Source organism: Chlamydotis macqueenii, chromosome 1, assembly GCF_036417535.1.
Source record: "Chlamydotis macqueenii isolate bChlMac1 chromosome 1, bChlMac1.mat, whole genome shotgun sequence".
Lineage (NCBI taxonomy): Eukaryota > Metazoa > Chordata > Aves > Otidiformes > Otididae > Chlamydotis > Chlamydotis macqueenii.
In genome coordinates, this window is record NC_141556.1 from 122,614,110 (window position 1) to 122,635,811 (window position 21,702).

At 44.1% G+C, this 21,702-nt stretch overlaps 1 protein-coding gene across 3 annotated transcripts; it reads left to right on the forward strand.

Moving 5' to 3' along the window:
- The first annotated feature begins 1,340 nt into the window (after positions 1–1,340).
- NDP (norrin cystine knot growth factor NDP) lies at positions 1,341–20,736 on the forward strand. 3 transcript variants are annotated; one of them, XM_010130564.2, is made up of 3 exons: positions 1,341–1,474; positions 12,953–13,298; positions 19,919–20,736. In XM_010130564.2, the coding sequence occupies exons 2-3, from the start codon at positions 13,125–13,127 to the stop codon at positions 20,144–20,146; spliced, it is 402 nt and encodes a 133-aa protein (XP_010128866.1). In that variant the 5' UTR covers positions 1,341–1,474; positions 12,953–13,124; the 3' UTR covers positions 20,147–20,736. The 3 variants fall into 3 exon arrangements, with proteins under 3 accessions (XP_010128866.1, XP_086596248.1, XP_086596257.1); XM_086740122.1 differs by lacking the exon at positions 1,341–1,474 and adding an exon at positions 2,063–2,550; XM_086740131.1 differs by lacking the exon at positions 1,341–1,474 and adding an exon at positions 4,583–4,644.
- The last annotated feature ends 966 nt before the right edge of the window (positions 20,737–21,702 follow it).

Consider the following 21,702-nt stretch of genomic DNA (forward strand, 5'->3'; position numbering starts at 1 on the left):
ATTGTTTCCATGATGCTTACTCATCTACAAGCTATTCCCCTTTTAGATTATTCTATTTTTAAGGCATAATTTCCATCTGTTCTTTGATCTTATACCACATAAGACATTTAGCTAATAACATCATCCATCAAATACCAACTTTCCTTTAGAGTTCAAACACAATCGACACAGGACTCCGTCCATCTGCTGGCCAGTGCCTCTGAACAGATCCAGCTTGTGAATGGCAAGCTATGTGGCCTATTTTTTAATTAACTGGCTAAGGTCTGTGCTTCCCGTAACGCAGCAGGACGACTAGGGGGCACTCCAAAGGGAACTGAAACGTGCTCCTTCATGGAAGCAGAGAAGAGGGTTTGGTGCATCCAGAGCTGAGATGTGCTTATTCTAAGTGGGGAAGTGGGGTTTTCCAGCAGATGGAGTCTTCCTTCAGCCCCTCAGGGAGTTAATTTTTACATAAAAGATTCAATATTTATATAAAATGTTTGAAGGATAACACTTTTCAAGTTTGACATCCTTCAGAGGAAGGTGGGTAAAGCAGAAAGATAGTGTTTGTTTGAAATCTTAAATAGCAAACTTCTGAGTTTGAGAGAAACCAGAATTTCAGGGCAGGTTATCTGAAGCATCAGAAATGCAGATTTGCAGGCAAGTATTTATAAAGAAAACGCTTCCCTGCTTACCCAACTGGAGAGCCAGGGAATGTCAGATGATTTAGGTGACCAATTGTAGTGAAGCAGCACAGCTTGAATTAAGGATATCTGAAATCAATCACAGCTTAAAAAAACTCTAAGAAAAACCTGTCAGAAAAAAAGGAGATTAATGAGTAATCCAGGGAAAAGGTATTTTTTCTATGGATATTTTCCAAGTGCAAACAGATATCAGATTTTTTAAATCGTTACTTTCAGATTCTTCACTTAGCTCTGTTACCTTGCTTCTCGGTGGTTTGCTTCATCTTGCACACAGTGCATTTGTTTGGGAAGGAATTTGATTCAGGATTTCCATTCCACTGGCTTACATATGCCACAGTGTACGTATCTCCAAATCTGAAACAATAACAACAACAACAACCACAACAAAAAGTGCCTACATTTCCTTCTATTTCCTGGCTTGCCAATAATAAGAAGTCCCTGCAGAGGGGAGCTTGGCTGGTGGTGTTTTGTGATTTCTCAGATAACAAGAGCTTCACATTTCTGTGGAATTCCCATTTGCCAGTGAGCTGCTGCTGCCGCTGCCCTGATTGATATATGACTGCAATGGCACTTTTCCATTTGACATTCCCTCTCTCTCTCCCTCTCTCTCCCTCTCCCTCTCCCTCTCCCTCTCTCTCTTAAACAACAGCCCTAACTTTTGTGTGTTGCAAATATAAAAGGCAAGCCATGTGACAGAGGGACAGAAGAACAAAAGCATTTGGAAGTAACAGGACCTCTTTTTAGCTCTCTGAAGCGTTTGAAGGGAGGAAGGAGCAGAGCATTTTCCAAAGGTAAGCACACAAATAAGAGATTCCTCCAGATTTTGGGTATTACATGGACTTAAACTGAGTCCGTAATCTCTTTATCTGACAAACACATGCTGTCCTGGTACCATTTTTTATACTAAAATGTGTTGATGGGGAACGGACACAGCTCTAGTACCTGTGTCTCCTTCTTACCCTTGTACCTTTAACTGTACCTCCTGCCTGAAGGATGCCCGTACGCAGCCGCGTAGGTAGCCCAGTGTGCTTCTCAGTGACTCAGTTACATATCCGTTCTTGCGAGAGCGCTGGGCTCATGTCTGCAGCTCTGCGCCGGTCCTAGCTGTATGGCTTTGGAGTGAATGGACGTGCTGGACTCTGCCCTGAATTCATCGAGAGTGCGCCAGTATCGCCGGCACCCTCTTTGTCCCGCTACAATAGGGCTCTATGAGTGCAGGCAAGCCTTCTAGTTTCAAGCCGGACTGTTTACTTTTATCACTACTTATGCATGCCGTTCTCTTGCCATTCATCTGCCGGAGTGCTTAGAATAATTTGAAACAACAGGCAGTATTTATTTCTAGCTTTGCGTGTCATGCTTAGCAGGAGCACTCTTAACTTGCACATTATTATTTATCCAAAATTCTGGGAAGTTTTACTATGGACTGGACAGCACTGGCTATGGGTTAGGACAGATTTAATAGACAATCTTGATTGGCTGAAATCTGTGAGGAAAGCCACAGTGTTTGCCTTTGCTGGAAGGCGGAGGGGTATATTTAGTAGGTAGCCGACCCCGTCAGCGTGATGCATAAATGCAGTGTGGCTTGTGCAGTCAGTAGCTGACACTGGAGGATGCTGCAGGATCCCAGACAGCCTGACGAAGGAGCGAGGGAGGCTCTCCTCGTTTGCTGGCAGATCATTTTGCCGTGTATCAGCTCCAGAGGCACGAGCATAACCGTTCTCTGTGTCTTTGGGACAAAAGAGGAGTTTCACTGCTATGAGCCCAGTGGTAAAGTGTCAGCATAGCATGACTGCGAGGCACGGGAAGGGACGCTGCCTCAAGAGAGCCCAGCTGAGGAAGAAAACTCCATCTTCCTGCTAGGATTCAGGTGAGTGAATTTACCTTATAAAAGTTAAATGATTGGGTCCAGTAGCAAAATACTGAGTAACAAAGATAAACCAAGTGAAGAGCAATCTCGGTACTCCATGAGTTAAGTGCTGTAGTGTCAGTGCAGCTGACTCACACAGAGTGTGTGTGTGTGTGGGGGGGAATTTTCTTGTGGCAAATCTGAATTTGCAAGATGGTGTGTGGAGACTGACTCTCATGGGACTGTCAGGTAGATTTCTCATTCTGCCCTCAAGTTCATTTAAATTTCTCCCACAACCTCCCCAGAACACATCTTTATTGTTCTTGCCCGGGACAGATGGCATGGCAAGTAACTTGTTAAGGTTTCTGCAGCTCTTTAAAGATGAAAAAAAAATGTTTCCTATATTCTAAATGTTACTGACAGTTTCTAAAGCTTTGTAACTGTCCTACTGGCTGAGAGGTGAGACCTCTGCTTATTGAAAAAAGGACAGGCAAATGATTATTTAAAACCAACAGTGGGGACAAATTCACTGCAAGCCAGTTCCTTATTGCAAAGTTATTTTCTAATAGAAGAAATCCAGCTGCCTGGTAGGGTCAATAAACATGAATGTAATAATCACAGTACCGTTATTTGTCCCTCCTCAAAAGAACATCTACATTTCAAGACCTCTATTTTTTTTCCTTTTGAATTACTAATGATGTTCACATTTGTTCGGGCTCTGGGACCTTACTCATATTTGTGAGTAGTTATACACATGAATAATTCCCTCAACCTAAATAGAACTATTTGATGAGTAATTACCAGCTTGAATCAGGGGTTCCCAATGTGACTTATATATACAATGACATACTCTTGCTGGAATAATGAAACCTCATTTGCAATTCTGGTATTGTAAGAAGATGTTTCAAGCGTACAAAATATAATGCAATTTGATTTAGTGAACTGGTATAATTAGGGGCTGCCGCTGATTACTGTAGTTACAAGCTCAGATCTCTACCTGAAGTTGTCCCATGCAGGTTTCCCGGGCTTGCGCAGCACCTGCTTTTGATCAGATGCCGATGACTCCCCCTTGCAGAGCAGGATACTTGTTATGGACAGTCTTGTGTACGGTTTGCAGTAGCAATGCTCCAGGTAGCTACCTACGTACGCATGGCTGATTGCCGCAAAAGCCATCTGCCCAACTGGAAAAATCCCTCATGTGCCATCAAGGCTTGTGATAGCATCTGTACGTTCTTGTTTGCCTCCGTTGTCAGGATTGCAATCTCTTTTGCCCAGATGGAAGAGGAGTGAGCCACCTCCTTGGGGGCTGGCATTGACGCCTGCAGTGACCCATTTGACAGGTGTCCTCCTGGAGTCCACTGCATTCCCCCATTTCCTCTGGGGCCAACTGTGTCCTCTTCCTGGTTTCTCTGCTCTTAGAAGCACTAGGAAGTGCTCAGGGTTGTTCTTGGACCTGAAAGGAAGTTGACTCTCTACGGTGCAAAGCTTGCATGAAGCCACTGAGACATTTGTTTTTGCAACAAGTCTGGCAGATTATTTGTTTAACTGAAAGTAGAAGAAAAACCCTCTTTTTTTTTTTTTCTCCCCAAGTGCTATCATTGTAATTACAAGTATTAGATAGTTGTGTTATAAATACTACTAGTTCCTCTGCTTCTGATGTCCTGCTGAGTATGAGGAGAGACTTGTCTGTATGAGTTTTAGAAAAGTTTTGCTACATGAGACCACACCACAGTCCCATGTTATTTGAGTAATCCACCTCTTGAGCGTGGCTGGAAGCGGCCACATCAAAGACAAACATAGAGACCCCACGGTGGGCAGCTATGGGGTAACTTGCTGTGGTGAAGGATTTTTCCCTAACCCCATTAACTGAACTGTCAGAGTCCTGAGAGTTTATAACCCTTCCAAAAACTCTTTAAAAATAAAACCCTTACAACTGTAACCCTCCCATACATAACAAGTCCTTTGGCTGAGCCCAGCTAAACTTTTGCCCTCTGTGATATCTTGTTCCACCGGATCATTGTCGGTTGTGTAAACATGTGTTTCTTTTCATCAGTGTTAAATGTGCAGCCTCTCGGCTCCCCTGCCCTTCTCCACGTCCTGGTATTTTGGGATGGGGTGAGTAGCCATGCTTAGATCACCTTTTTCTTTTGTGCTGTCTTGCCTCCCACTCAACATCCTTTTTGCTGAAATTCAGCTCAAAACCAGGAGAAAGGTTCAGTTGGGTCAGGTTAGCTCAGGTGCGTGAGTCTCTGTGGCCAAGAGCACCCCATTTTGCCCACACTTCTGTGCATGCCTAAGAAGAGATGCTGCAGTCTCCGCTGACTATGATCATCAGCTGTTATTTCCTTTTTATATGTGTCAGTGTGGAACATATTAAAATTTCTCAGTAGTGGTATGTTAGGAATCCCTCTGATGCCCCACCTCTAACTTAGCAGAACAATAAAAGCAAGGTTGTAGTAAGCCTTTGAGCAGCTGGCCGTCTATATATTCCTTCTTTTTTCTCATAATCTAATTCAGACTATTATCTGGGTAGCAGCGGCACTACCACTTCCAGACACCATCAATCCTTGTCCTGTTTGCTGGAATTTTGTAGCGTGGTGCAGAGGTCCTTTCTACCGCAGACGATTGTAGCCTTTCTTCTGGTGTCAGAGTGTCAGACTGCTGATGCCGTGGAGACGTTGCTCCTAGGAGTTCCCCACCGCATCGCTATTTTTCAGCTTCTCTTTGTTATTTTCCTCTTTGCATCAATCATTGTTACGGCTTATGCTTGTCACATTTACATGCTTATTATTACTGAGCTGCAAACTGTGTCGGTCCGGCAGCGCAGAGGCAGCACAGGTTATGTTGCCCTTTAAGACATGTGAGTTGAGGATCTGAGTTAATGCCTCAGCTCTGGTTTGGCAAAGGTTAAGCATACCATGGCAGTGACAATCGCATTACTGTCATAGCAGCACAGCTCAAAGAGAGTGGGACCTAGGGGAATGCTGTTCCTCTTGTTAGAAGACATAAAATTGCTACCATGAGCCAAACAGTTAGGTCCCCTAATTATCAGAAGCCGAAGTACATGGATGATGGTCTGAATTTTGCCTGTCTATAAAAGAAGAGAGGATTTTGCCCCTAGGGTCAGAAAAGAGGGAACATCCCCTTCAATTGTGGGCTCTTTCCAGCATCCATAGCACTTTCTGATGGTCCTGGTGGCAAGGCCGTCTTTGCTTAGTTTTAAAGAATGAGAAACCCATTCCTACTCCTGCATCTACTGATAACAGCAGTCCTTTTAGTTGTCTAGAAAATACACAAAACCCACCTCCTTGTAACACACTCCAACATGTACAGGACACATGACCGACTGCCCTAGACCTCTCAGCAACTTGTAATTTGGCCAAGAGTCATTTTGCCTGATATTGGGTCATAAGACTAAAGTACAGGTAATTACTGAAGCAAATCCTACAGCTAATGTTTGGCTGGGAATACCTGCCAGCAGCCACTCTCGTGGGGTTGCCTCCCGAGAGGGATGGGCAACCTTACTCAGTCAGCTTGGCTTTGTGCCTGATGCTTCACTGAGGAGTGATCGCATCCTGCGCCCTCTGGATGAGCAAGTGCTAAACTGTATTCCTCTCAATTCCTGTCCCAGACTCAAGACCATGACTACTCTGATATTCAGTGACACACAAGAATAAAGAAAAAATCCAAGGCTGGCATCACCTCACCATTAAATGGCCCTACCAGCTCATTAGGGAGAGATCCCATACATGCCCCTAATCAATCTATTTAAAGTTTCCTGGAAGCAGGAAAAGGAAAGAATAAAAATACAAGTGCTCTTTTGTCCACCACTAGTTATTCTTTGCGAGTGCATTAAAACCCTTTTCTCCATGTTGGCCCAGGCCTGTCTGCTGGCGGGGTGCCAGCTTGTTGTACCCACTAGAGTTTGTTATTTCAACCGCCTAGCAGGGACAAGCGCTTAGCTCTCCCCCTCTCCTGGCTACCTGAAGGACTGGAAAGATTCTTGGGAACTTCAGAAGGAGACGGAAGCTCAGCCAGCTCAAGTGCTGTTCAGCCTAATTTGTTCCACCTCATGCACTGGGCCCCTGCTGCGTGAACACTTACGGGGGCCTTGCATGAGCTGCCCCATCGGAGCCCGGGGAACCAGTCCCATGCATGCTGGTGATCCCAGGAGAGCTTGCAGCAGTGGATTCTTCCATTATATTTGCTGCAATGACTGTCTAAATTGCTTCTTATGCTTTAAATACTGTGGTCTTCCCATTTTTGCAGTCTGCTTACAGTCACAGATATTCATGTCCCAAAATATTAAAAGACGTAGCGAAGCCTTACAGCAGAAAAAGACGTGCAGGAGTTTCTCTCAACTACCATCAGCATGTCTGATATTTCTGACTGCTCAGAGGTAGCATCCACTTTATCTTCTTGGTTTTTACGGGGCAGTGCTCTGCAGTTGCTGGCTGGCAGGTGGTAGGACAGCACAGCCTCAGTGGGACCAGAAGATGTGCTCTCCTCCCGTGGATGCCCAGATGAACCTTCTTCTGCATCTGTTTGCCTTCCTGCTGCCTTTTTCCTTCTCCTCTCCTCTCACCCACCAGCTGCCGCCAGCTCTCGCCAGGAGCGCACATTACTCGTGCATCCTCCTTGCACACGCACGCTTCTGCATACCAGAGTGGATGGAGCTCCTGTACAATGGGTGAGAACATTCCCCTTGGCATCAAAGGGAACAAGCTCCAGCACAGCTGGATGTCAGTGGGGCAAACGCTGTTTTGGCACAACAAGGCCTCAGGGAAGCATTTCATTTATTTAGACCTGTAAGGATCTCCCTTAAAGTATTTAGTTTGGTATTTGCTCTGTCTTGGGAGGGGAAGAAACCTGTTCAAATGCTGCAACGGAGGCATTTCACAAACAGCTGGAGTTCCCTGTGTTCACCTGCTTCTTCCTGGCGGCCACATGGCCACTCGGTGACTTTGTCAGGTGTTTTGAAAGACAGACGCAGAGTGGAGTAAGGATTTTAAATGCATATTTAGGAGGTCAGCTACTTCATTGCTGGAACAGAAATGGCCATAGTAAAATAACTAGGTGAGAAGACAATTACATATATTCCCAGAGCTAAAGCATACACTGGGGCTGATGAAGGCTCTGAGTTGATTCAACAGAAAGCAGGATTAGGCACAGCGTCTTAGGTAATCTCTCCTACTAGATAACTGTTCTCTTAAATTCCTCAAATGGTCAGTTGTACAACTTTGTCCCACACCACATACTACCTCCCAAGTGGTTCCTGGATGTGATGTGCATGATTGCACAGGCTGGAAGCCATCAGAGTGCCACAGAGGCTGGAGGATGTCTGGGAGCAGACCACGCCATGCTACATGGCCACAGGGCTGGAGAGCCACTCTGGGAAGCTTTAATGTCCCAGCAGAGATGTGGCCTTAGAGCAAGACTTGAGGTGTGGATGCACAGAGCAACACAAGGCTTGGGGATGGGGGTACCTCTTCACAAGGGCAGCCCTGACAGAAGGGCAGCCCCACTGCCACTGTCACCTGGGAGCTGTGGTCAAGTGTGGTGCAGCTTTTGTACCCAGGGGCCCACACAGCTGACTGCCCAGCTGAGGCCTTGGCAACTCATTGCAGGAGCAGAAATGATGGTTCCTCAGGTTCCTTGAAATGACAGATCTGTTAGTCAGAAATCCTGATGATGAGTCATCATGGGCCATGCTGCACCGTAGCCAGGCCAGCAGGGACACAGCAATGCTACCCCATGCCCAGGGATGGGGGTTGGCTCTGGCACAGATTGCTCCTCTTTGCCTTCCCGTCCTCAGCCCTTTTCGTGACCCTTCTCATGGCAGTGGAGAGTTTAACCCTGCAGAACAAACCCTGATGTAACCCAATGGTGCACTTTGCCCAACACAGTCGTTTCCACTCCAGTTCAGATCTTGGAGTGCAAAATTCCCAAATTCTCATCTTTCTGGCCTAAACTTTTCCAGGTTAGATAATGTTCTTGAGAAATCCATTTTGATCCCATAAAGATCTTTGTGGCTTTTTTTTTTTTTGTCAGAACAGCAGCGGCAGACTACACACACACACAAATACATATATCTACATGTATAGGGTTAGTGACACTTTTTTAAGGCTGGAGTTTGGAGAAACTGAGTAGTCTTGTAACTTTTCTGTTTACATAACAAATTCAGAATGAGGGAACCACATGGTAGGATCCAAGTAATTGTGTTTACTAAATACGCACAGTATGCAAGGCCAGGCTTAGTTATATATACACAGGGCTGCTCCAATGGGATTTTGGCAGCCTCCGAAACATAAAAGGCACTGAGTGACTTGAATTGTACCCTCCTCATCAAGCAGGAGTCTCAAACATGGAAAATGCACAGTAAAAGATGGCCAAGCGGAACATACGTGCATGCCTAATTCAGGGGGCTCAGGAACGGGGAACAGCTAAGTAAAGTACACCATAAATGAGCTTTTCCATTGCTCCCTGCCTACCTTCCAGGGTAAAAGCCATGCAGATCCAACAGACCTTTGGAGAATTGCTCAGCTCTTTATTTTTTCCAAGATACATAGCAAAAAGGGAATTTCTGTTTACGTTCTCACAAAGTGACTGGCTAAATAATTCCAGATGATGGAACTTTCTTCTGTCCTTAAAGCAAAACAAAATCTTAACCTTCACCACTCTCTCAGTGATATTAAGACTATGACAAGAAATCTTTATTTCAGCATTTAAAAAGCAGTTAATAACAATAACAACATGAAATCGGAAAAATAACCCTAACACTGTCGCTATGTCTATGAGCAGTACGATCTTGGATTTTATACTCATATGGTCTTTCTTTGGGATCTATTTCTTCTTTCTTCTATTTTTCCCTGCAGATTTTGGGTAAGCGCTATAGCAGTTCTAGGTTACAGCTGTAACAGCTTTTAGCACGTTATGTCTCTATGAACTCCTGAAAATTAGATACATAGAAAGGGCTCTATAAGCCTGTTATTAACAACATGTAATGCCCATATCAGTGAATTCTGAAAAAATGGGAAGTATCGATTTTCATCCACTGTTAGGCCAAATGTTTTTGTAGCAAATTTTCAATCTGAGAATATGAAGTCACTTTTGCATCTTTTTCTTTACAGGATGCTGTAAAGAGGAAGCATTTTTGCTTCCTTTTTGTTAGGTTGACAGATGAGCTGTTTACCACAGTTTTTCACATGAAAAGAAACTGAGGAAAAAATAGCTTAAATACAAGAAAAAAAAATTATGTTAAATTGTTGATTTTGATTAAAAAAATGTATTTTCCAAAACAAAATGTCATTGTAAGCATGGCTACAATGATTAATGATTAAAGGTGTACTTGCTTCTGGTTTTGGACAGGATAGACTGGAAGGTACACGTGTCACTCCTGATATCATGTGCTGTCTAGGATTTTATAATTTCAGATAGCATTTCAAAAACATATATAACCTTCTTTAAAAAAAAAAAAGAAGAATGCTAATTTAAAGTGAAATGCTATTGCAAAATATCAGCTGGAAATTGAAAATGTCATGTCAACATACTTCATCAAAGTGATGTACCTGAGTGAAAATATTTAGACTTTTTTTACACAATCAAAAATCTACACACTGATTTCTAGATGGTTAAATATCCCTGAGTAATTTTTTTTTCCATTATATCTCAGTTATATATGGCATATGTACTTGAAAAAAATGTATTTGTATACTTCACATAGGTATGTCATGAGATACTGGCCCGTGCAAATACACAGGGTGTTGTCTGCAGTCTTGCTTCCAATACCTACACACTCGTTTTGCCAGTATGTCTACCAACAACTGCACATGTTTTTTTTCACAGCAGATGGGTCACATTTACATCTGTGGTCTCTCTTTTCACTAGCAAATACAGTACTTTTTTCTTCTTTCAAAGGTTTGTTACCAAAGTCTGCTACATTTCTTTGCCAGGGAAATATCAGGGCAATTTTAAAAGATGGTGAAAGTGTTAATACTTTTTGTATTGTGCTGTGCTTGTCCTGAGGAAGGTACAGACATCTTCCTTTTCTCACATTTTTGCCTGCTTCTTTCCAGCTTTCTCAGTGTGTTTTCGTGAGGCAGACTCTATGTCATCCAATTATTTCCTGAAGAAAACTAGAGAGATAAGCCTTTGAAAACTGAGCCAGGACTCCAGATTTCTCTCACTGTATTAAATCATGATGATCAAAACCATAGAAAGGTACAGAAGCACAAAATTAACAGTGGGACAGAAAGAGCGGGATATGGGGATCCCTGGATGTAATTTTACATGAGATGAGACCGTCCAATATCAAGCAAATTTATTTGGACAGAGAGGGAATTACTGGGTGTGTAATGCTGATTAACTATGTTGGAGAGAGACCTTGCCAAGCAGCATGTTTTGGACAGCCTCTTTATAAAGAATAGGAATGTAGGTAAAAGGTTAAATATATACTAAAAAACAAAGTGCATCCCTCCTGCTTTTAGCTAATCCTTGGGCATCATCTGTATGAACCACAGTAGTACAGTTCACTTCTGGGAATGAGTCTGTCCCAGCTCCCATAACCAAGAGATTTCAAGAGATTTTTCTCTTACCCTGCTAAAATGCCTAGAGGGGTATTTATTGACACGAATGAGTCTGTGCATAAATGTATGCAAGATCCTAAGCGTTTAGTGTTGTTTAAGCTCATTATACTGCAAAGACACAGTATTTGTTAATGCCATATGCACTGAAAAACATTTACTTGAGGAAAATTCACTAGGTCAGAGGTCAGACTTCTGGAAAAAAAAAAAATTGTCTATTGAATCCAGAGTCACATTATTTTTTCTTTCCTACTTAGGCATATGGACAATAGCTTGAAATCCAAAAAAGGCTTTTAAAAATGTCTAATACACAGAGCATCCCTAATTACATTTCTTCCCAGCATGAGACTTTGTATGTCTCTTCAGCCCGACAAGTCCTGACTCCCTAGTTGGATGAACTCTGGAAGCATTTCTCACCGCTGCGCACTCCTCTCACAAAAGTGTTTGAGCAAGTGGTAAAGCAACACACAAGTCATCAAGCGCTTTGGTGGGGAGGCCTTGTAATTTCAGGCTGTTTGGGAGATAAGTATCATTCGGTTTAGAATATCACCAGCAAATCAGGAAACAGTTTTGAGAGAGGCTTGTGTAAGGCAACAAAGGCACACATCAGCTCTTTAAATAGGCAAGAGACCCTGGGGGAACATTTTGGCATGGCCACGGAAGAGTTTTATCACAGGTTTCTTCAGAAAGTCCTTACGCTTTTAACTTTACTTATGACTATCCTTTGCTTCATGAGGTCATATTCAGATGTACGACTCACAGGTCTTTTGCCCTATAGTTATTTGTAGTAAAAACAAAATTAAATCAGTTGTGTAGGACTACTGTCTTTGTGTGAAGGATCAAGGGGCTGTGATGAAGCAGCTCAAGGAGATGTCCTCCTTTGCCTGCTGGCACAGAGTGACAGGCAGTGTTTCAAGGGCTGCCCTGTGCCGGTTTTCTGGGGGGATCCTCTGGTCTCCAACATGCAACATAAAAACAGGTGCCTGGCTGGATATCCACATGACTCCAATTGAATATTTTTTTTTCCCAATTGATAGCTCGGATGTACTTGAATATTATGGAATATAGTGAATTTTTCAGCTGCTGCTCTTTAATTAACGGCGAAGAGACTGACACTGGGCAAGTGCAGCCTGAAGTGCTTACTCCATTACGAGCAAGAAAGTAAGGCATGCCCACCTGTGTGCATGTAAGTTTAGTAGTCAGGAGGGCAAGGCAGTTAGAGACCTAGCTAGTCCTCCATGCAGTGCAGGCTGGTGCTCAGCAAGCATCCCGGGGGACCACTTTGCTCATGCCTGGGCTTGGACCCTCAGCATCCCTCCATTCCGAGGGTGCCCCTTGTCCCTGCAGCACAGCAGCTGCAGAAGACTGACACACACAGTCCCTAGAACCAGGGATCAACCTGCCACCAGCCTTTCCATGTACTACCTAGGCCACAAATTCCCATCTGTAATGCAGGAGGCAGCCCAGCTTTGCCCCTCTTTGACACTTTGAGTGGATACACAGTCCTTTCAATTTGCAGAAATTTCTGATGTGTTACTAATCACCAGTTCTGAGGGGAACACATTAGGGACACCACCAAGTGAAAAAGATTGGCAGTGCACCATTTGTGATGTTAAAAGTCAAAAGGTTCTGCCCGGTAAAATGATAAAGCAATGCTTAAAGTAACAAGGCCTTGACATCTCCCTCCCGATGTCACATACACTACCTACTGTGGGAATGATGCTCACTCGGAGCGCGTATTTTGGCAAGCAAAAATCCTGTGTGCCTTAATATTATTTATGTCTGTTTTTCTCCAGAGCTCTTTGTGGTCAGGATTGTGATTTATATTGTTTTTATTCCAGCTACGCAGGAGATTCTTTGACGGATTACAAACTCCAACTCGAGAAGAAGAATGACAGCTAAGAGACTTAAACCAGGCTTTTCACCATCCGGGAAAAGAACTCGCTGCCAGTATTTGGAGTTCTTTTAATACTCTACCTCCCTCTGCTGTTATCAGCAAGAAGTTCCTCGACCATGGGAAATCATGTCCTTGCGGCTTCAATTTCCATGCTCTCACTCCTGGCAATGATGGGAGACGCGGACAGTAAAACAGACAATTCCTTCATGATCGACTCCGACCCCAGCCGCTGCATGAGGCATCACTATGTTGACTCCATCAGCCACCCCCTGTACAAGTGTAGCTCGAAGGTAAGGACTTCCTTCACCCCTTCACAGCAGGGAGCTGAGTCAGAAGAGTTGTTAAAATGAGCCATTCGGGGTGATTTTTCTCTGCATAAATTCCTAGCTACCAAAATCCAGCTGCAGAGACATACAGATGTAGAGACATCTGTGTGTGTACATCAGAACTGGGGCTGGAGAAAAAGGTGCTTGAGTCTCTCTTTGCTTTTTCAAAAGGAAAAACACATCATGATGGTAAAGCTAAGATGCAGTAAATTATAAGATTCAAAGAAGCACACTGAGGTCTCAGCCACCAGCACCAAGGAGATGGGCTTTGGAAGTTTAGATCATCCCTGTCAGCCTCCTCCTTCAAGTGAATCTTTACTCTGGAGTATGTAAACTTGCAACTTTCAAGATGAGGTACTGAGATAAAGAATCAAGCTGTAAAATGGTAATGAAAAAAGAATGTGAAAAGCATGACTCTATTTTTCCCCATTTAGTTTCAAGGCCTTTGTTTTCATGTAGAATGTCAATTGGATGTTTACTGTAGGGCTTAGAAACAGAAGGAAATACAAGATTACCTTTCATTTGAGATTTCAAGTCTGAAAAATTTTATGTCAAAATCGTTTAGCAGCCTGTGTATGTAGCCCACAGTCATTTATTTCATTGTATAGAGAAAAAGAATGGGGAGAAACAATGGGAAAATCCTTTCTGATGCCTTTCATCTTGTCCTAATTTATTCCAACTGAGTTAACTCAGTGCATATTCAGACATACGGTCTCTGCTTGGACCATCCCTCTGTCCCATAGAAAGTGGCTTTGCGTTATGTACCCACATTCATGGATGAACAAAGGGCAACAACCACCAGCGCCAGCGCTTTTGCCAGCCCTGCGTTGGGTAAGAGAGCGATGCGAGGTGGGTGGGAGATTAGAGTCTTTTGCCTTACTGTTCTTGAGTTCAAACAGTAAAATTGTGCTTTACTTGTGATTCAGAAGAGATCTTTTGTTTTGCTCTTAGCCTAGATTAGACCTTCTCACCATCTGGGAAACGCCCAGCATTAACATACAGAACCGCAGAGATGCATCTGATTGTGCAATATTGATTTTTACTGCAGCTGACTCCAGTGGGAGGCAAAGGTGAAAAGTGTGGGTGGGGTGGGTGAGGTTTATGTCCTGGCAGGGGGGTGCAAGCAGCCCTCCCCTTCCACAGCAATTCAGGTTGCCTGTTACATCTGAGAAGCCATAGCTACCGCAATGGCTTGGTCCGGGATAGCGATGCTCCACCCAGCTAGCCCTTGGTCTCAGCTACCTGCACGGCCAGAGAACAGGAGGAGCTGTGATATGTAACGTAGGCAAGATCGTAGACAGTCCCCAGAGGCCCTTTGGTCTCCAGCTTTGGTAGGATCCACCTCTGCGCCTGTACACACAGAAGAGCAAATGAGTAACAATCATTGACTTCACTAGAGCGGTGAGAAATGCAGAGTATAACTGCCCTGGGTACACTGCCTCAGGCAAAAAAAGGGTAAACACTGAGGCAATTCAGTCTTGGAGGATGAAGGATGGGGCTTCTCCAGCCTGGAGCCAAAGGGCTGCCATGTCCTGGTCTCTCCTTTCCCAGGGGCCATCCTCTACCCACCACGGTTCTCGGGCTGCAGCAGGTTCCCACAACACATCTTTGCCTCCGCTTGGCCCCGCACCATCACCAGCTCTCCAGCAGCCACTGCCACGGCCAAACCCTCCTGTCCCCAGGCCAGCTGGACGCTCACCATGAGGCTGCTGCCCCTGCGGTCCCAGCCCTGCACCTCCACACGCTCCTGCCTGCCCCCCCTCATCTCCAGCCATGAATTTCTGTGGTGCTTGGGGCATTGCTCCCTGCAAAGTCCAAGGAAAGAAGGAAGGAAGGAAGAAAGGAAGGAAGGAAGGAAGGAAGGAAGGAAGGAAGGAAACCCAACAACAACTCAACTCCTTAACATCCCTGATGATAGGGAAAAAGAATCAGGCCTTTAGGAGTGGGACTGATGGAAAGAATAGGGAAGGGATTGTAATGAAAACCGTATTATTTCAAAACTGAGATTTGAGAAAAAAAGCTGTTGACATAAACATTTGTAACTCTGACTGCAAAAATGTCAGTGATTTTTTTAAATCAAGCCTTTAATGGAAATCATATTTGAAAATATTATCACATGTCTTGGCTTCCCAAATTCCGCAATGGTTTCGAGAACAGTTTTTTAACAATACTGCAAGTTGTATGGACTTTCTCATGAAGTGGAAAATGAAAACAGTTTCCATACAGAGTGAAATAATTTTGACATTTCCTAGAAAACTTGTCTCTGTTCATTAAATCAATTTATTTTTTTTTAAGGTCTCAGGCATCTGAATCATCCTCCTAGACATATGGCTTCTGTTCTGGATCTAGCATATAAACACAGACCAGTATTAGACTTGCTAATGAAAATTAGATGCAATGTCTGTTCCTATATATATAGTGATAAAATATAAACAAGTAAAAAAAAGGAAGGTTCTGCTGGAGTAGCTGTGGGAATTGTGGTACCTCTTTTTTCTACCGAGTTTCCATTCTGAAGCTTGGACTGACAACTGATGTCAAGCAGAGACTTTGCCCTTTTTTGGCATGATGTATTGGTTCCACCAAGCCATCCCTTTCCACTCTGTATGTCTTCCCTTTTAGTGCAGTATAGAATTACAGAAGTTAAAAATGGCTTCAGAAATTGCAAGACATATTACATTTGCCATCCGTCTTGGTTAAAAAAGAATTATATCCACCGGCCTTCTCTGTGGAGGCTGCTAATTGTGCTCACATGGGAAGTAGTTTTGTTACATTTGGAAACATCCACCCAATATAATTTAATCATTAAAATCCTTCTTGCTTGTGACCTCAGGCAGATGTTGAAAACAGGTTTCCAAAGCGTTTGGAAACATAGTCCATTACAGCAACAGAGTGTGTAAAAGAGACACAAAAGACAGATGGAAGAAGGCCATTTGTTCCTGAAAAACAGTGTTTTCCTTTGACTTCAATGAAGCGCTTGTATCAGCTCAAGAGGTACTGCCTTTCTTGAGCACACTGGATTCTGCCTGACCTCTGTCACGGAGACCGACTGGTCCTCCATGTGTTGGATCACCTCACCGCTGCAACCGGAGCCTCCTAAATTACCGCACTGGCTGTCGCAAGTGCTTCCTCCAGATGTGCCAGAAGCGTGCTACCACTGACAGCCTCACATTAAAGAATCCAGCCCAGAGAGACTCAGACCAGATGAAGAAAGATTTAGCCAATGTCTGAAGATATTTGCTCAGGAGATTTTCAGTAATGCCTGTGTGCAGCCAGGCCACGGATACTGTGTGAAAGTCTATTCTCATGCATCTCAGCCCACCTGCTTCTGGGCCTCTACATGTTGCTGAAGAGGACTACAAACGCCGTTAATATCAAACCAGTTCACAACTTCCAAATTTTGAAAATACAGCTCAAATGACCAGAGTCAAATATCACCTCAGATTCAGGTCACACTCTTTCATGGCTGTCCAGATACCTGTGAGACTGCTGGCTTTAAGTAAGAAAGCCTATTTTTCCCTACCTGCTCATACACGTGAGACCCTCCACAGTTTCCATGTTGTAGTGCGCTGTGCTTCTGGATCCAGCATCGCAAGGTGACACGCACAGGGTCACATGTGTGGGGGACAAGGGGAGCCAAGAGGCACACATATCAGGTTAAAAAATATCCACAGGTTTTTACTATATATACACCCACTGTATTACTGTGTTATGCCATCAGATCATTACTAATTATTTAGGCGATAATCTCTATTGCGGTGTACTATACAATGCAATAAGCAGCTGGTGTGATTCATGAAATGGCAAAGCAAAGCTTTTAAAGTACATGCTATTCCCAGCTCATTTGCACACCTGCCAAAATCCACTGGTGCTGTTCTGGATTTATGAGGAGGATAAATTTTGCTGAGGACTTCAGGTTAGTCCAGAAGTTTAGAAAGCTATCAAAATGCGAAATCTGAATATTTTTTTTTTATCGTGCAAGCTTGACTTGATACCCATGGCACAGTCTCATTTGTAAAAATTTACTCTGTAATGCAAAACCAGAGTATAAACCCAACCCTCTGTGTAATTTTACATAATAGAATCATAGCATCATAGAATGGTTTTGGTTGGAAGGGACCATTAAAGGTCACCTAGTCCAACCCTCCTGCAAGGACCAGGGAGATCTCCAACTAGATGAGGTTGCTCAGAGCCCCGTCCAACCTGGCCTTGAATGTTTCCAGGGATGGGGCTTCCACCACCTCTCTGGCCAACCTTTTCCAGTGTTCCACCACCAGCACACCCAAGTCCTTCTCCTCAAGGATGCTCTTGATCCATTTTTCACCCAGCCTGTATTTATGCTTGGGATTGCCCGACCCATGCAGAGGACCTTGGTTGACAGAGGTTTGCACAGGCCCACCTCTTCAGCCTGTCAAGATCCCTCTGGATGGCATCCCTCCCCTCCAGCATGTTGACCGCACCACACAGCTTGGTATTGTCGGTGAATTTGCTGAGGGTGCACTCTATCCCACTGTCCATGTCAGGCAGGATTAGATACCTGTGTAGCTCTTAACCAGCTGCCTGCCTGTCACTATGGGGAGTGAGTTTTATTTACCAGGGGACAAAATCAGATCTTTATCTGCCAGTAAGAGGAGGCTAGCACTGTAATAATCGTCCCTTCTCCTGGTTGTCATATACACTAAAAACACTGGTATTTAGGAGGTGTCTAAAGCCAGGGTGTGGCTCAACAGTACACTGAAGTTTTGTTCCCACCATATTACTACTAACAGCTGGAGTGGATTTGCTTATGAGCTAGCAACATAAAAGGGAGGGGACCATAAATTTATACTATAAATCATGAAGGCTGGTAAATTTATTGGAAAGCCACAAGAACCCATCTCTTTATTAAAACAAGGAACAAGATGGTATGAACTCCAGATCAACAGCTCATGAAGACATCTTCTTTGTGATCTGTCAAGCAAACCATTTAGAATCATAGAATCATAGACTCTTTAAGGTTGGAAGAGATCTCCAAGATCATCAAGTCCAACCGTCAACCTAACACCACCATGCCTACTAAACATGTCCATAGCATGCAAGTATTCTTAGAAGAGCCATTTTTAATCACTGTACAAAGTATGTTCTTTATGGATGATCGGTGCCTTTCCCATGGACACAGGCAGTGCTAGTATTTCCTACTTTATACCAGGAATATACTGTCTTTCTCTCTCATCTTTCCACATGACCCTGACTAAAGAGAAAATTAAACATTTGACATACCTGCTTGCAAGACTTGGAGATTCGGAGCCAATTGACGATGTGTAGTGAAAAAAGCTCGGAAGTATTCAACATTGTAAAATATTTGCTGTCACATTTGTAGTTATCCTTTTAGATTCTCTGTAAAATAACATGAGATATGTGTAGCATGGTTAAAATGTAATTTTCTTCCTTGGTTATAGGATAGACTTACAACTGTTTTACTGCCTACTTTCTCACCTCTGTCACATTTTGACCTTGTTGGGATAAGACAATAAGTTGATTTTGAAGTTTTTCTTTGTTGATGAGGATTAGCTGATCTGAACTTAAATAACATTTCATTCTCCATGAAGGTATAAGAATTTGTTTAAACATGTCCAACACTTATTCCTTATCAAGGTGACAACAGCTGTTTCTAACCGCATGATTTCCTGAGCTATAGAAGATCTTTCCCACGTTTTATATAGAGCTTAGGAGACTTTATTCTTCTCCTCTGCTCAACAAGAGGTTGTTGGAAAGGGAAGGAGGTGACTCCCCATGGGCTTTCCTTCCTTAGCTCCTCCCATGTGCAAGTTACCTTGCTTTGGTCACAGCTCAGTCTGTGGACTCAGGAAGTGAAGAACCATGGAGCCTGCCCTGCTTTTGGAAAATCTCACTAGTGAACGCTCATGTTTGGCAACGAGTGCATCTTGCTTACATTTTCACTGCCTTATGCTGTGCAATGCATTTTATGCAGATACAACTGATGCAATTACATATATGTATATACACACATACATATAATTGCAAATACATATTCAAGGTGATTTTTGTAAAAGGAGAGAACTAGAAATGTACATTTTTAGAGGCAATAAACCAAGCATCTTCTTTATATTACTACTTTATACGTTTATGAGACGTTCACTGGCCCTGAGGACCAGTTCTGCTGATCACTAGTATATACACTCAAAACATTGGAAGATACCCAAGCAAAGTATCAATCTGGCTGATCATTTAAGGGCTTGGCTGCTACAAATCAGGTCAGCAAGTCACAGTTGCAGTCACTGTGCCTGGAAAGCTGGTCTGGCTGTGATTGTTTGGAGCTCTGAGGTCAGCTTTCAGAAAACCAGGCCCCGTAGTCCTGATTGGTGTCGGTGCCTGGGGCTCCAGGAGGAGCCTTCCCTCGCTTTTCCTCCTGCCCATGTTACCTCCTCCACTCTCTCAGACGCAATGCACTGTGTGGGGCTGGGTGCCCTCACCGAGGAAGGGAGATGCAGTAAGTGAAGAAAGACTAGCCAGGCTGGAAGGAGGTATCCACCTGCTGGCATTAGCCATGAAGGCACATCTCCTAACCTGTCTCTCTTCCTTCACAGATGGTGCTGCTGGCTCGCTGCGAAGGGCGCTGCAGCCAGACATCGCGCTCGGAGCCGATGGTTTCTTTCAGCACTGTCCTGAAGCAGCCCTTCCGTTCCACCTGCCACTGCTGCCGGCCCCAGACATCCAAGCTGAAGGCCATGCGGTTGCGATGCTCGGGGGGCATGCGGCTCACTGCCACCTACCGCTACATCCTCTCCTGCCACTGTGAGGAGTGCAACTCCTAGGGACCTACCTGCCATAGAAACAGGGGAACCAGGATGCTGCTGTTGGGGAAGACTCCCAAGAAGTAACCCAAGGTGAGGTCAACACTCCCAGCGTATGATTGCAGTGAGGACAGGACTAACCAGGCTGGATTGGATCTAAAAGCTAAAGTGTAAAATATCCTGGAGCCCTGGATGGTGCTGGTACCAAAGTGTGGGCTGTGACAAAGGCAAAAGCACAAGGACTTGTTTTAAAGAAGAAAATATCCTTTTTTTTTTTTTCCTGAAAGGATATTTTTCAGAGTTTCTTCTTTTTCAGGATCAGCTCTGACTACAGAGAGGTGCTTTTACTTTAGGCCAAGGGCAGCAGGGGAAAAGAGAGGTCAGCCAGACAACAGCACCGCGCTCTGGAAGTTGGCGTTCGGCAGAAGATGGGCATCAGTTCCCACATACAAACTCTTAACCTATCAACTTATTCTCAGTCTCCTAGTTATACGTGCCTTCAAAACAAACTGTTGTTGGCAAGGGTTATCTGTTACTGATCTAGCAGCTAAGCGCTGGATAACTTTAACTGTGGTTTAGCAGAAATTACAAATAAAGCGTTGAAAAGTGAACTGGATATGAAATGTAGTGCTGGGACTACACAGCCCTAGCCAGCTGAACTGATTATTTGCAGCGTGCAGCGTCAGAGTTCAGTAACTAAGCGACTCCTGAGAAGTGAAAGGTCATGAGACTCATTATTCCCCTCTAAAACGCGACACATCACATCTGTCACAAAAGCCATTATTCAAATGCTAAAAATTCATCAAAGATTAAAATGTACTAAATGGAGGCATTTCTTAACTTGGGTAGGCCTGTTGATGTACAGAGCCAGAGCCAACAAAACAATGACCAAACCTAGGACTTATTTTCAACTGTAGCTCTTAGGCCACTGAGTGAGTATCATTTTGCCTCTTAAAGACAGTCAATCCCAAACACAGGGGAATTACACTGGCGTGCCCATAGGAAGTTTAAGGCAGAGTCTGAGTCCCAGTGTCATCCATGTGACCACAAAGCCTGTGTTTCGATTGACCTAACGATCTGCTACCTGGGGTCCCAGTTGACTCACCATCATCTTGGCAGCTGTTCGGGGAATGGCACAGCTCTTGGCTGGGCCATGCTCCCATGCATCCTTTGTGCATACACCAAGAGGTAGGAGGCTGTGGTGGGCTTAGTGCAATCCCAGACCCCACCCATAGGTGAAACTCCCAGAGCCAGGGCCTAAGAACAGGAAGGGAGCAGTGCTGCAAAGTCCTGCGGAGCAGGGGTGGCCAGTGTAAGAAGCAAGTGAGGCCAAGAATGGCTTTCCCTTTTAGGACCGTTGCAGAAAGAAATTCCCTGAGGAGCTGAATGAATTGTAGTGATTGATAGGGTGAAAGGATCTCAAAATAACAAGGGATCCCAAGTTTCGGAATGGTATTTGTAGAGAAACTCTGTCCCTCTTCCATTAACATGAGGTTTTAGGAAGGTTCAGTCACAGCCTCTTGTGACTGCAAGGAAATGACATAACATATGGCAGTTCTTACCTCCTTCAATGGCAG